Below are 15,567 nucleotides of genomic sequence, written 5' to 3'. Positions count from 1 at the left end.
AATCATGTATTGGATAAGATAAAATGAGACAATAAAATAAGCTAATCATATCCTATTCACCCACCAAACAAGAGATAAGCTCCAAACAGGCCATAAAAAAGTATATTGAATCAGGAATTTATTTGACCATGACAAAGAACTACTTTAGGCCTTCATAATTATTTTAAAAATTGGGCCAGAAATTTACTTTTACTTATTTAATTTTTACAGGTCAAAATTAAGTACTTAGTCTTTCTTAAATTATCTAACAGTAGATGGAAAATCAAGCATAGAAATCAAATTTTTTTTTAAAAAAAAAAAATTTGAAAGGAAAGTTTGGAATATTTTCATAAGAAAATGGACTAAAGAAGGAAATATACAACAGAAACTAGATCTTTTCCAAAATCATAGAAATTTATGATAAACATCTTGGCCATTTATGATGAACTAGAAAACTGTTACTGTCTTTGGGCAAATCCTTGCTCAAGTCCATTAAGTATAGGCCTTTGCCATAGTTGTAGGCCCAACAAGAAGTTGAGCATAGGCCCAAGTTCAAATATCTACTCGTGCTATAAAAAATCAGAGACACCTCACCCCACCAAACATTGTCGTGTAGTGAGGCCACCACAAAATTATTGTTGACTTAACCTTTTTCACCGTCTCAGTCCAATACGTAACCGAAGCCCACAACACACAACACACAACACACACACACACACACACACACTCTTTCTATATATATAACACCAAACTGAAGCAATTACCATCTACCTCCTTCAAACTCAAACCTCGAACCCTAAGTCCTCCTTCGGGTTCATCTTCGATTCAATTCTTCTACGAAGAAACCGTAGCTACGAGGGACCAAGAGTAGATCGATCTATCTCCTTCTCTCCTTTCCGATTGAAGATGGTTTCCGACGCAAGCAAGAAGAAGGCTGCACAGAAGAAGGCCGCCGCCGCCGCTAAGAGAGGAGGCAAGGCTTCAGCTTCTTCCAAAGCCGTCGATAAGAGCGTCGATAAGGTCGCCGATGGAATCTCCGATATTCAGATTTCGGATCGGACCTGCACCGGCGTCCTCTGCTCCCATCCTCTTTCCAGAGATATTCGGGTCAGTAACAGTACTAACTCATCCATTAATTTTTTGATCTTATTCCTGATTTGTATTTCTCTTTTCGTGTTCAGCAAAAGGAAACAATTAACCTGAAAATAGGAGTATAAGAGGGTAGATTAACCTGATATCAGTTTTTCCATGGAATGAATCTATGTCATGCATACCTAAAGAGTGTGGACTTCTTATTTTTATCTCTACCGTTTTTTCGGTCTCGTTTTTCGTGTTAGAGATTGAAAACTGGGACATAAAACATTCAGTAGCATTTCTCTCAGCAACTAGGAAACAGCCCATCAGCCATTTTTTTGTGCTGCTTGTTCCGTTAATATATTATTAAAAGATGTAAATATGTTTAGTTCGAGCTAGATTTATTTTAAAATGGAGTGTTAAGTACTGAAAATATGTTGCCAAACAGCATAATATTTGGATTTATGATTTTCCCTTTTGCCCTTTTAAGAGAATTTCAGTTTCTGCTTTGGTTTTTCAGTTGAAACTACTGGCTTGCTTGTGTACGTAAATCAGGTGGGTCCCTGATTTGATAAGAAAGTAGGGGATAATCTGTCTAGATCTTTCAGGAATCATTAATCCAGATTTTCTCAAGCTTGATAATGTACAAGTTTTCTAAAATGTGGTAGAAATTCCCCGGTTTTATGAGTCTTACTTCTAGCTTATTGTTGCTAGCATGGGTGCACGTATTTGAGTTCCTAGCCGAGCATCTGGGTCTGTAGCATGGGCATTCTACCATGTTGCCAAGCTCAATAACTTGGTTCTCCTGTGTGAATGTAACCAAATACTCATCTATTACAGATTCTTTGGAGGTGGGTAATATCGTAATATTGTGTTGTAAAAGGACATTTCTGCCATATAAATTATAACTAATAATGCCGAAAATGGTGTTTGTATTGATGCATTTGCTTGTGTTTTTATTACAGATAGAGTCTCTTTCAGTTACCTTCCATGGACATGATCTCATAGTTGATTCAGAATTGGAGCTAAATTATGGAAGGTTTGTTGTCCGTACTCAATTGGCCCAAACAGGATACTTTAAATTACGCCTGGAATTTTACTGATATGTTGCTTTGATTTTTTTTTTTCAGACGTTATGGTTTACTTGGGTTAAATGGCTGTGGAAAATCTACTCTGCTCACGGCAATAGGTTGCCGTGAACTTCCAATTCCTGACCACATGGATATTTATCACCTTAGCAGGGAAATTGAAGCCTCTGACATGTCTGCATTAGAGGCAGTCGTAAGCTGTGATGAGGAAAGATTGAGATTGGAGAAGGAAGTTGAAGCTTTGGCAGCCCAGGTTTGTTTAAGTAATTAAGCATATGATTTTTTACTCCTTTTGTTTTATGTTTTTGGATGTCTTGCTAACTTTTGAGTAATTTTGGTTCCAGGATGATGGAGGTGGTCAATCCCTTGATCTTATATATGAACGACTAGAAGCCCTAGATGCAGCAACTGCAGAAAAGCGTGCTGCTGAAATCTTACATGGTCTTGGTTTCGACAAGCAGATGCAGGCAAAGAAGACACGTGATTTTTCTGGTGGCTGGAGAATGAGAATAGCATTAGCACGAGCTCTGTTTATGAATCCAACCATTCTTCTACTTGATGAACCAACCAATCACCTTGGTATCCTCTATGCCTTGAAAAGAATCCCTCTTATTTGTCTGAATAGTTTTTATCACCTTGTCATGTTTTATGCGCTAAATTGGTTGCGATTGTTATCTTTGTTGGATCACTTGATATTGATTGAAGGTTCTGTTGATGCTTTGTATAGTTGTTTATGTTTCAAATAAAAGCAATGATCATTATTGAATCCTTTTTAACCATTGGGTAGAACTCTGGAAATTTCCCTTGGGGGTGGGGGTTACTTCCAGATTGTATTAGATGCTTCATATGAACATGTTTGATATGTGATTGTTAAAACCAGACCCAATCATTTTGATCTTCTTGTTATATGTACCTTATGCTTTGTCTTGTTATATCATGTTATGGAAAGTATCAACCCTCCCTTGTGTCTGTTACGCGCACTACTTATCATTTTGTTTTATGTTGTGCTCGATTCTTCTAGTGCAACTGAGTCAATGTCTTCCCTGCCCTTGTATATATGCCTTATGCTGTCTTGTAATATCATTTTATGGTAAATATCTCAACCCCCCCCCCCCCCCCCTCGTGTTTGTTATGTGCATTATTTATCATTTTCTTGTTTGTTGTGCGCGTTTCTTCTCCTGCAACTGATGCAATATTTACTCAGGGAATTTGTCGTGTTACTTGTCATACTTTCAATTGAATTCCATTTGTTGTTTTGTATGTTTTAGTTGACATCTGCATTTTGTTCTTTTATTATTATAATAATAATTTTTTTTGAAAATTCCTGTGCACGTCTCCTCACTTTTTTTTTTCCTGGAATAATTTGGACATATATCAATTTTTTTTATATGCTTGCAGATTTGGAGGCTTGTGTGTGGCTGGAGGAGAGTTTGAAGAAGTTTGACCGTATTCTGGTGGTGGTTTCACATTCTCAGGACTTCCTTAATGGTGTCTGCACAAATATTATCCACATGCAAAACAAAATACTGAAGCTGTACACTGGTAACTATGATCAATATGTTCAGACACGTTCTGAGTTGGAGGAGAACCAGATGAAGCAGTACAAGTGGGAGCAGGAGCAGATTGCCTCAATGAAGGAATATATTGCCCGGTTTGGCCATGGTTCAGCAAAGCTAGCTCGCCAAGCACAGAGTAAAGAGAAAACACTGGCAAAAATGGAACGAGGTGGACTTGCGGAGAAGGTGGTCAGAGACAAAGTTTTGGTATTCCGTTTTACTGATGTGGGAAAACTTCCCCCTCCTGTACTCCAGTTTGTTGAGGTGGCATTTGGTTACACTCCTGATAATCTTATCTACAAGAGCCTTGACTTTGGGGTTGATTTAGACTCTAGGATTGCATTAGTTGGACCAAATGGTGCTGGGAAGAGTACATTACTGAAGCTAATGACAGGTGAATTGATGCCTACTGATGGCATGGTCCGACGTCATAATCATCTTCGAATTGCACAATATCACCAGCATCTGGCTGAAAAGCTAGACATGGAAGTGTCTGCTCTCCAGTATATGATGAGAGAATACCCTGGTATTGAAGAAGAGAAGATGAGGGCAGCTGTTGGGAAGTTTGGGCTGTCAGGTAAAGCCCAGGTGATGCCTATGAAGAACTTGTCTGATGGGCAGAGGAGCCGTGTGATATTTGCTTGGTTAGCGTGGAGGCAACCTCAATTGCTACTTTTGGATGAGCCAACTAATCATTTGGATATTGAGACTATTGACTCATTGGCTGAGGCATTGAATGAATGGGACGGTGGTTTGGTGCTTGTTAGCCATGATTTTAGGCTCATAAATCAGGTGGCCCATGAGATATGGGTTTGTGCTGATCAAGCTGTGACCAGATGGGAAGGTGACATTATGGAATTCAAGGCGCATCTCAAGTCGAAGGCGGGTTTATCTGACTGAAACAGATAATGGGAATTGGCTGTTGTCCGATATATCAATCACTATATAAGGATCTAGTACTTACAATAATATATAGGTAGGTGCTACCGTTTGAGCTGGATTTCTCTCAACGGTGATGATTGTTGAGTTCGATGGCAGAATCGGTGCATAGAAGCTTGTTATGATTTTTGTTTGAGCCGAGATGTCTTTCACCCCCGAGATGTCTTTCAACCCCGTTAGACTCTGGTAATATTTTTTTTTTTTAATTATTATTTGTTGTGCTTATCATTTAATTGCTTGGTTGTTGACCAGCATGATGGATAATGGGATATCACCTTGAGGTAGATGTGATCCCTATTTGAATCTACGAACGAAGCTTATTCTTATAAATGTTGTACCCAGAGTATTATATCTATGATATTAGTAATTACTATTAGTTTCCTGATTGCACTCTTCCTATTAGTTCATCGTCAGTAAACCTAACTTTCCTTCTCTATGACCTTATTGATTCCTTGTTTTTTGTGTTGAAGGGTAAAATTACGCGTACACCCCATTTTTTAAGAGAGATTGTAGTCGATGGATCACCCTAAATTGTTAGGCAAATAAGCGAGTGACACAGGCATAGACCTTGAGTGGTTGGCTTGGCAGAGTGGTATTTGTTCAAAATGAGTGCGCAAAAAAGAAAAAATAAGAATCCAGTCGAAAGAAGCAAGTGAAGAATTTGTGTAATCTTTGTAGCAGGACATCAAAGAAATGGAAACTCGTATGAGGTTTTTTGTTTATTGGTACATGAAAGAAATAGCTAGCGCTTCCCATCTTATTCATGTATTGCATTTCTTAATTGAATGCTCCGTAATAACATCACAAAATCTTGAGGCATAGCATGGCATGGATCATTGTTTCTACACCATTTGTAACTTACTAAATTACATTATTCATGAAACAATAACATCCGGATTCTAGGAGTTTTTTTTTTAATATATTCTATCGCCCCCCCAAAAAAAGGATTTTGGATGGAATAACATGTGCAATGTCAGCCTAAGCAACAAAAATAATATTTCAAAAGAATCTCAATTGAAAAGCGATGTAAGAACGACCAATCATAAATAACATTTGATTTTTTATTTTTTTTTTCGTAGTTAACATTTGATTTGTTTACAGCGTGTAGAGAGAAATTAAATAAAACAAAAGTCTCTATCCCGATTGAATTTTACGAAGACAATTTGTAACCCACGAATTGGCAGATGTCGGCAATTTTTTAACATCCCAAAGCCACTAGAATATAGACGGCCACGGAGAGCTATAGTCTATAGATTTGTGCTTATATTGAAAATCAGTCTTGGAAAGATGCAAGTGGTCAACATTTTGAAAGCAAGGGTAATATCATAGGGAAAAAAACAAGAGCCATCCCAGATAACTTCACGGATTTGCATTAAAGCTTGGAGACGTTGCAATTCATCTGCTAAAAAAATTATTACTAATCGTTAATATTATTAAAAAATAATTATTTGAATAAAAATGTATGGTGTTAAAATTATAGCAATAAAGAACAGAAAATATTCAAAAAAATGAATAAAAAAGTAAATGGTATTTGAATTAAAAGCTGAAAATAAAAAATCTTACTATACTAATAAGATGAATGTGTTGTAAAATATTTAAGTGATGAGTATTTGGTTTCTTATGGCTTTTAATTAACCCCTATATTAATGGTGAGTAAAAGTGTAACTGATGACAGTTATTGTATGTTGTAACCATCACACTAATGGTGACTTGAAGTGTAATTATTCCGCATTCATGCTTGTATCCTTATATATATACATATGTATGATACCTGAATGTCTAGCCTCTTTATCTAATCTACTCTTTGTCTCTATATCTCTCTTCCATCTCCTTTCCTTTATTTTATAACAGAATGTTGATTTTAATTCCCAGATTTATAACAATGAAAATATTGTTTTATTGATAAATAGAGATAGATAAAAAAATGGAAGTTTTCATCGTTTCTATGAATATTTGTGAACACTGTAATCTAGCATTCTTCAATCAATTTATAGATCCAGTTCTGAATTTTTTTTAACTATTGAATCATGTGGGAATCAGAATTAATTTCTGTTTATCTACTTTTTTTCCAGGGGGGTAAAAACGTTTATATCAGCTACCAAATTTATTTCGTAAAAGATAATTTAAAAAGAGGGTGCTACATTAGCTATATAATTAAAATGTGATACTGATATCAATTTTAAACTATGATGTTGTCACATCTTGCGTATTTCATTTTACATTATTAATTTTTTCTCAATTTATTCAGAATCATATATATCAACATTTTTAATATATTGATGTAACCAAATAATGTTGGCATAAAATTGAGGGACTTTTAACAGGGGATCTCTTGAACCTTTAAAAAATTATATAAATGATAACTACTATTAAATTGTTTTCTAAATTTATATAAAATCAAATCAACCTATGTTTACACATTCTTACATGTAAACCCGACTCCAAAATAAGTGTAGTACTCATGTTCCGTTAAGGACGAAGGTTAAAAAAAAATAAAAATAAAGAGCAGTGTTACACATTGAAATATGTGGTAGAAATATTTTCATCTGTTACTTATAATTTATTCATATTCTCAGCTACTCATTCAGACATTTTGCAAATGCTGTGAGGTGATGATTCTGTGTAACTATCACATTTCAAAAATAAAACAAATGGGAAGAATTCAAGGCATTTGACCTTAACGAACAATAGCTAAGAATGATATATATTTACACAAATTTTGTATTTATGATTTTCTTACAGACTTTAAAGATGGACTCATCCGACATATATCATTAAAAATAAAAAAGAAGTTATAATAGGACTTGATTTTTATCTGATAACTTGGACAAGAATATCTTAAAGCAAGATTTCTCTTTGTGAGGTTAAGTGTAATTAATTAATTAACATTTTCTAAAGCTTTTTATTAAATCAAAACAATATTTACATAGATTTTATACTCAAACTCTGAGCTAATAACATCTCAAGCTCACTAGGGCTGCAAGGAATGGTTAGTGCACCATCTTGATCAAACCCATACTCTTCAGCTGATTGCTCCAATAGCCTCAAGAATGTTGGGTTTGTTAAAAACCTCAATGGCACCACAAATCTCTTTAGTTCCTCTCCATCTTCAGCAACCACAGCAAAGTGTCCTGCTTTCACATCCTCTGGCACAGTGGTTGTGTCTTCTCCTCCTTCATAATCGTCAAAGTATGAACTTGATATAATCTTTCTTCCTTTTAAGACTCTCTTTTGATGCTTCTCAAAGATAATCTTGATGAGCTTCAAAATGCTTCCTTCAACCTTCTTTTTTATGGTGCTTCTTACTCTGAGCTTGGCCATTACTATGTATGTATATGACTGAGCAATTTAACATACATAACATATATTTATAGTTTGCTAATGGTAGATGAAGTTGAACATGGACCAAACACGAAAGACAAAGATGGTATGTGTAGTTAAAAATACATGAGACTAGTGCATGCATGTGGCCGGTGCAGTGCTTATAAACTTTTAATTTAACATGAAACGTCTCTTGTGAATATGTCATGTCATGTCATGTATGTCTTCTTCATCTCCATATTTATTAAGGCTACCTTTCATAATTCTTACGGTAACTTTTTTCTATATATGTCAATCCTTTATGAGTTTCTTCATTTCCGTTACTCTCTACGACTTTCTTTTATGGTTCTAGCTTCAGTCATGATTTGATCTGATACGATATACCTACTCTCTAAATAAATAGTATGCGAGCGAGGCAGGTATATATGTTACACTTAATTTAGGTAAAGCCGTCTTAGACTTTTTACCAAAAAAAAAAATAAAAAAAGCCGTCTTAGACTTGAATTAATATGAAAATTGAAAAGTGAGGGACGATTAATATCTGCATGGTTGCTTAAATCCGGTTGAATTAAGGTAGTACTTGAAAAAAAAAAGATTTTATAATACTTTTTTTTATAAAAGAGTAAAAAAGAGTAGACTTTTATAATAAAAGAAAGTTTTTATTTTTTAGAGTAAGAGAATATATATCTTATTGTATTTATTTTTTTCATTTGATACATGATATATGTTACCATTAAAACACCTCGTATTTATACTTTTTTTATATATTTTCTAACACTTTCAAATTAATTACTTTCAAATATAATTGTCTATCAAATTAACATAATGTTGTGATTTCTTATTTATTGCTTATTATTAATTTTCTTCTTTTAAAAAAAATTCAATTTCTTATCTTTTAGTGAGTGTATATATTTCAAATGATTATTAATTTAGATGTAGAGAGATAAATTTATCCAACTGCATGAATTTTTTAATATTGTTTAGATGTATTTAATTAGTACATGATATAGACTTTTGTACATTTAATTGTATTGATTAAGGAGATTTGATTTTGATATGTTGTTTACTTTAATTATATTTGTTTATCAAGTACAACACAAAAATTGGTATTAATTTAGAGGTAGTGAGAGAAAAAAAAATTTAAAAAAAATTCAAATTTTTTTTACGACCTAGGTATTCCGTAAAAAATTGAGACAATAGTTTTCAATGAAAATTCATTGATTTTCTGTCAAAAATTTCGACAGACCAGGTTTTCTATTGAAAATCTTTACAACAATTTTTGACAGAATTTCATTTAATTTTTGCCGAAAAATCTCAACGGAATTTTGATGGAATTCTAGTTAAATTTCGTTGCAAATTGAGATGGAACTTTTCGATGAAAATGTATTTCGTTAAAATTTTCGACGAAATTCATTAAATAGTTAGTATTTTCTAGCTGTCATTTTTTGGCGAAATAATTTTATTTTCGACGGAAATTATTCCATTGAAATTTTTGACCGAAATAAATTTCATCGAAATTTTTTAACGAAATCAAAATTTCCGTCTAATATGTAAATTAATTAGTCATACATATAAATTAAATTAGAACAATGCTCTCTTAAGATTAAAGCTGTCGCCAGATCAAGTGTACAACTCTAATTGTTAATATATATTTTAATGGAAAGGTTATAATATGTCCCTTATTTTGTACTTACGTATAATAGTACCTTAGTCATAAGATGTTTAGATTCTAGAACAACAAATACAAACAAAATATGGTTTCCAAAGATGCTGTATGTTCTCTAGACGACAATCTGGTCGAGCGTCAATCTATTTGATTAGTTTGAGTAGTGATTGTGACGATCTCAAACATAGAAAGAAGGCAAATAAAATGTCGCAATGAGGTGTCATCTTTTAGTATGGTTGATTACTATTAATTTGCTATCATCAATGTTTTCTTTTGTGTGAAGCACGTGCCTAGTTTATATAAACGTTACTTTATTTAATATTAACACTAATTAGAAAGAAAAGAAAAAAGAGTAACTGGATCTTTTAAGAAAAAAAAAAAAAAAAGGTTTCTACTTCGCACTACGATTTGTATAGCTAGAGAGAAGTTGCCAAGTCTTGCCGCAATGTCTTTCGCAAAGCGACTTGTGATCGAGGTAACAATCTTTATATATAGACCCTACATAAAGGGAATCTTGCTCAATTATGCTATTGTATATATCATTAATCACGTTATTACATTATTATATATAAAGGTGTAAGTTTGCAGTCAGTATAATTACTTGTGTTTACGCAGCTATTACCGGAATTCATATCCCCTTGCGCAAAATGACTCGTAATTTGGTTAGGTTTCAATGAATGGATTCCATATCAGGGGCAGAATGAGAAAGATGTATACCAACTTGTTTTGACAATGCTATTCTATGTTCTTATCGAAGTTTTAATATTTTTAAGGGATGTTGAAAATAGATGTTGAAAATATCAAATCAAAAGTGCCAAAATGATTTGTTTCGGTTAATTAATCCAAACTATATAAATAAAATCGTATATGCATATTTTTTTTTTTATAAGTATCATAGATTATACACGTATAAGTTATTTTGTTATTTTACTATTGGAGTATATTACATTTAATTTTTCTGTTATTCGACAACAATTAAGTAAAATTATAACAATTTTGTCTAAGTTTGACAACATAAGATTTTTAAGATTAGATTATATATAAGTCAAACTTAAACAAAATTGATATGATTTTAGGTACGTGTTGTTATTTGATCATACTTTTTGAATATTAGTATAGTTTACCACTGGACCAATTAGAACTGCAAAACTCGTGATAAGAGTAAATAAAGACCCCAGTTAAATTTTAGAGATGCAGAATCCAAACACCAAAATTATGCGTGTAATAGATGAAAAATTGAATAATTCAATTTGTTTAATTGCTAAAGTATCAGATCACAACTCTAATTATTGAGTTTAAGCGCATCTAATGAATTTTATTATTTTCAAATAAAGGCGCAACGTATGTACAATATTGTCTGAGTCTGTTTGCTTTCATAGAAAAAGAAAAGAAAAGAATATGTTAGTTTATTTACTAAACATGGGCTTTTTAAATATAAGCGTTATTATTCGGATACATGATTGTGGATCCGTTATTTTGTTTTCTCAATTGGACCCATTATTTGTTGTCATCCTTATTTCTGAGGCCCATCCCCAGTTGTCCTTTTGTGTTGATAGCAATAAACCTAAAAAACTGCCAACATTTTATGAGCTGTGAGGGCTTTTTATAAATAATGTGGGATCACACTTGAAAGTGTGGCATTTTATTCACTTTCGGAAGTTTCTGGATTCTTGATGAACCTTTAGTTATCTTGTTTTATAGACTAAAATTACATGCAAAATCAAGTTAAATAGGTGAAAACTAGGGTTTATTGAGGTAAAAACATGAACTTTGTGAATTATGGATTAAATAATATATATTTGCTTATTTTGAAGGTAATTGATGATAAACGGATACAAGTACGCCACTTGGATAGATAGAGATCAAGAAATGAAGATATGAAGATCTCAATTGAAGAAAATACAGAAAATAATGTTTCTTGAAGAGGAGGCTTAAGCTTTCAATATGGAAAAATACAAATTGACACTGCCTAAGAGCGCTTAAGCCTCCATCTCAGGGCTTAAGCGCACTACAAGAAAGAAATTCTTATTCGAAGAGCGCGCTTAAGCGCCTATCACCGCGTTTAAGCGTGCTACGTAAATCTGCATGGATATCTTAAGGAGGCTTAAGCGCTCAATAGCGCGCTCGAGCGCCCAACTTAGGCCCATTCAAGTATCCACCTAGGGCACGAGTTCTTTGCCCACAAAAACACAATTTGGGGCAGAATTAATCACTTTTTGAAACTTTTTGACATTCTTTGATAATCCTTGGCAATTGAGAGCAGAGGGGAAGCAGAGGGATCACCAGTTCATGTTCGAGGGAGTCAGAGACGGATCAGAATCAAGTCTGCTCTAGAATTATTGAAGAATCCACCATTCTAATATGAAATTCGGGAGAGATTTCTTAATTTTTTTCTTTCTTGATTTCACCATGTCCGGCTAATTTTTATAGTAGTTAGGGTTATATGAAACTTAGTTTATGTATTATGTTTTGAATAATTCTTTAGGTTGGTTTTCCTTTTTATCATGAATGAAATTATCTTTTCTTAATGTTTTTTATGAGCTTGAATCTTATAGATTGATCCTAGGTAAGTGTATGACAATAGGAATGTTGGTGCATGATCCTTATCTGACAATTTCATCGTAATCCTTATGATTCTAGGAATAGACATAGGGTTTTGAGCAATCTTATGATTCTTGAACTTAATGCTTATTTTCTTGGGAAATAACCGGGGAACAGGGATCTTGCAAGATTATAAAGATTTAGGATGTCAATGGATTGAATCCTAATTAAATCAAAAGAATCGATTGAATTGATATTAAGGACGATTAATATAAAGAGTGAACTCAGACATAATAGAGAAGTTGAGGGAAATCGAAACCCTATCTACGTTCTTTTCTGTCAAGTAAATTCAAATCTTTAAATTCTTGTTTTTATTCTTTCTTTTAATTAGTTTTAATATTTTAAATTTCAAATCAAATCTTGTTACAAATCTACAATTGATTGTCCAACTTAAGTCGAAGTAGTGAAATAGTGATTGAATTATAATCCTCATGGGAACGATTCTGTACTCAGTACATTATATTACTTATAAGACCGGTGCACTTGCCAAAGTTGCTAACAATTCTCTCTCTCTCTTCTCTTTCATTCCCTTAACACCATGGTTAGGGTTTGTTTCATTCTCAAACCAAACTCAATTGGTGTACTCAGAGAATTATAATTCTTCATTTGAAACCTGTCTAAAATCTCTTGGACATATTTCTTTTGCGAAATAAAAATTCCTATAACTTATTGAAACACCTCAATACCTCAAAAATAATGCATCATCCTAAAATCAGACATATCAAATTCATCAATCATAGACTTTTTAAATTTGTCAAACATGGCACTATCATTTCCAGTAAAAATAAGATCATCCACATATAAGCAAACAATACGTAACTTTTCTCCATCACTTTTTTTTATAAAAAGAGTATGCTCGTATGGACATTTTATAAAACCTTCCCTCATAAAATAAGCCTCAATACGACTATACTAAGCACATGGAGCTTGTTTTAGCCCGTATAATAAAACAAATCAGCAACTTGTTCTTCACTTCTGCTAAAAATAATATCAATTATACCATCTTTTGTAAGATCCTTTAAGAAATGATACTTCACATCTATATGATTGCTTCTCTCATGTAAAATTGGATTCTTTGACAATTTAATTACAGAATTATTGTCATAATAAATTGAAGATGCTCCTTCTTGCTTGAAGTGAAGTTCTTCAAGAGTCTTCCTCAACCAAATAGCTTACGCACATGAAATTGCAGCAATGAACTCAGTTTGTGCTGTTGACAAAGTAACAATTGACTGCTTCTTTGAGTACCATGAAACAACTCCTAAATCTAACATATGGGTGGCAATTTGGGTTGGCCTGTCCCGACCCGCCAAAAATGGGGCGGGGCGGGTTGGCTCGCCATTAAATATGGGTTGGAAAAATGAACACATCCCGTTTTATGGTAGGTTGGCGGGTCAAGCCATCAACCCGCCAATTAAAAAAAAAGTTAATTAAAATTCAAAAATAAATTATATATTATGAATTTTTTTTAATATTATTTTATTTTATTTCACACTTCTCTTAATTTTTTTCAGTCTCAATTTTAAATGTATACTAATATTTGTCGAACACTCTTTAGAAACTCATTTGTCTCCATATATAGATAATATTTGTCATAAATAAAATTTTTATTCTTTATTTTTTCTAGGATGTACTAAGATTAAAAAATTGGATATCACAAAAATTTAACGACAAATGAAATACTACCTAAGATAAAATTGAACCCATTTTGACCCACTTCTAAACAGGGCGGGTTGAAGTAGGTTGATGGGTTGAAAACCTCAACCCAGCCTGCCCTGTTTTGGCGGGTTGATTCGCCGGGCTCAACCTATATTGCATGCCACCTCTAATCTAATATAAAAACATACTCCGAATTCTTCTATCATGTATACTTTTTCATTCATATTAAAAGTTGATGCATTCTATTTCAAAATAAAGTAATCTTTAGGAATGTCCTTCATTATTCAATATCTCAATGGGTAGAAGCCAGCGCTGGTCCAGCCCTAAATTGATACAAAGAATTGATCCATTTGATTTGAAAGACCGGTCCAGCTCTTACACCAGATTTCAGTCCAAATGGTCCACTTGACAATTCTAATTCATAAAGCATTCGGCCAGCGTTTGGTATAGGAGATATTTTTTTTAATCGGGAACAAAAATTTGTCAGGAACATGGTAGGAAAAATTTGTTGCCCGATAAGTTAAAAAAATGTGTTTGGTAAGGTACAATTTTTCTAGAAAAATTGAATTAAATTTACTGATATTATATTTGATTGATAGTAAAATAACGTCCAGAACGTTAACAAAGTTACAAAACTAGGCATGAATATAATTGAAGTTGTTCTGTCAAACGGTAAGTTATGTATTGTCTTTATCTTTCTCTCTCTCTGAAACATGATTTGCTTCTTGGAGTCGGTCACCTCTGTTCATGGATCTTGTATTACCGTTGCCGGAGAATCTTGACTCTCAACGCCAATCCCGTGCCACACCTATCCGACAGCCGTCCATCTTGTTATTCAACTCTTGTGTAGCTGAGCTGTGGTTACCCACCAACTCCGAATCGAAACGAAGGAGAATATACTCATGTTTAAAATAAACTCCGTCCATCGCTGAGTTGAAAGTCTTCACATCCACCTTATAAATATTTTGTTCCAAGTACTCATGTTTAAAATACTTTTATATTGTTTTTGTTTTTTGTTTTATTAAGAGGAGAATATACTTATGAATAATGTGGATATTTGAGGTATGTGCACAATCTATACCATTACTAAAATATAGTGGAAAATCATTGATTCATGTTGGTATGGAATTTTCGTTGAACTATCATGGTTGCTCAATACGTACGTGGTGATGAACACAAGTTCTCTTGTTTGTCAGTAATAAAAAAAAAAGGCTAATGATTTGAGAAAGCAACCACACGTAAAGTTTGTTCCATGCTAAGGATAGTAATTACTAATACAGGTAATGCTGATTTACGGCCCCTCTACAATGTTCATCTTAGAAATTTACATTCTGGTGTGGATCTTTATTTCTGTAGGATATCATGTCAGAAGCTGTGATATTATGTGATGGTAATGGTCCACACGGTCACCATGTTTTTTATGGCAATGGTCCACACGTACGGTCACCTTCTTCAAACTATCACACCCTCTCCGGTATGCATTCCCATCTTTTCTTTAAATTTTGAGCTTCTCTGTAAAAGCTGCACGAAATTTGCAGGTTTGGACTGAATCTCATTAACTAGGGCTCATAATTATGAGAGGTCAACTTCCGGGCGGTTTGCATGTGGATAAAAATTTGATGAATTCAAAAGTTTTCAACAACTAATTTAACTCTCTCTCCTACCAAATATGGCTAACCTTTTT

The 15,567-nt window shown here is 33.4% G+C and overlaps 2 protein-coding genes across 3 annotated transcripts; one reads left to right on the top strand and one right to left on the bottom strand.

Annotated features, from left to right (window-relative positions):
• Positions 1-743: 743 nt before the first annotated feature.
• LOC133303527 (ABC transporter F family member 1) lies at positions 744-5,012 on the top strand. Of its 2 annotated transcripts, XM_061503444.1 has the most exons (6): positions 957-1,086; positions 1,768-1,904; positions 2,019-2,092; positions 2,184-2,394; positions 2,486-2,720; positions 3,540-5,012. In XM_061503444.1, the coding sequence occupies exons 2-6, from the start codon at positions 1,830-1,832 to the stop codon at positions 4,595-4,597; spliced, it is 1,653 nt and encodes a 550-aa protein (XP_061359428.1). In that variant the 5' UTR covers positions 957-1,086; positions 1,768-1,829; the 3' UTR covers positions 4,598-5,012. The 2 variants fall into 2 exon arrangements, with proteins under 2 accessions (XP_061359426.1, XP_061359428.1); XM_061503442.1 differs by lacking the exon at positions 1,768-1,904 and having other exon boundaries at positions 744-1,086.
• Positions 5,013-7,558: 2,546 nt separating this feature from the next.
• On the bottom strand, positions 7,559-7,957 carry LOC133303528 (protein SMALL AUXIN UP-REGULATED RNA 51-like). Its single transcript, XM_061503445.1, has one exon. The coding sequence runs from the start codon at positions 7,955-7,957 to the stop codon at positions 7,559-7,561; it is 399 nt and encodes a 132-aa protein (XP_061359429.1).
• Between the last annotated feature and the right edge of the window lie 7,610 nt (positions 7,958-15,567).

The sequence above is a fragment of the Gastrolobium bilobum genome, unplaced genomic scaffold (assembly GCF_033153095.1).
Source record: "Gastrolobium bilobum isolate Gb01-03AN ecotype WA unplaced genomic scaffold, APGP_CSIRO_Gbil_v1 utg10809, whole genome shotgun sequence".
Taxonomy (NCBI): domain Eukaryota; kingdom Viridiplantae; phylum Streptophyta; class Magnoliopsida; order Fabales; family Fabaceae; genus Gastrolobium; species Gastrolobium bilobum.
This window is presented reverse-complemented; position numbering and strand designations above follow the sequence as displayed.

What these genes read in the sequence shown, in the direction of transcription:
- LOC133303528 (XM_061503445.1), bottom strand. Translation starts at nt 7,957, where the DNA reads ATGGCCAAGCTCAGAGTAAGAAGCACCATAAAAAAGAAGGTTGAAGGA.
- LOC133303527 (XM_061503442.1), top strand. Translation starts at nt 886, where the DNA reads ATGGTTTCCGACGCAAGCAAGAAGAAGGCTGCACAGAAGAAGGCCGCC. An exon ending in CTCTTTCCAGAGATATTCGG is followed by an intron (nt 1,087 to 2,018) that starts GTCAGTAACAGT and finishes TTTTTATTACAG; the next exon opens with ATAGAGTCTCTTTCAGTTAC. An exon ending in TTGAAGCTTTGGCAGCCCAG is followed by an intron (nt 2,395 to 2,485) that starts GTTTGTTTAAGT and finishes TTTTGGTTCCAG; the next exon opens with GATGATGGAGGTGGTCAATC.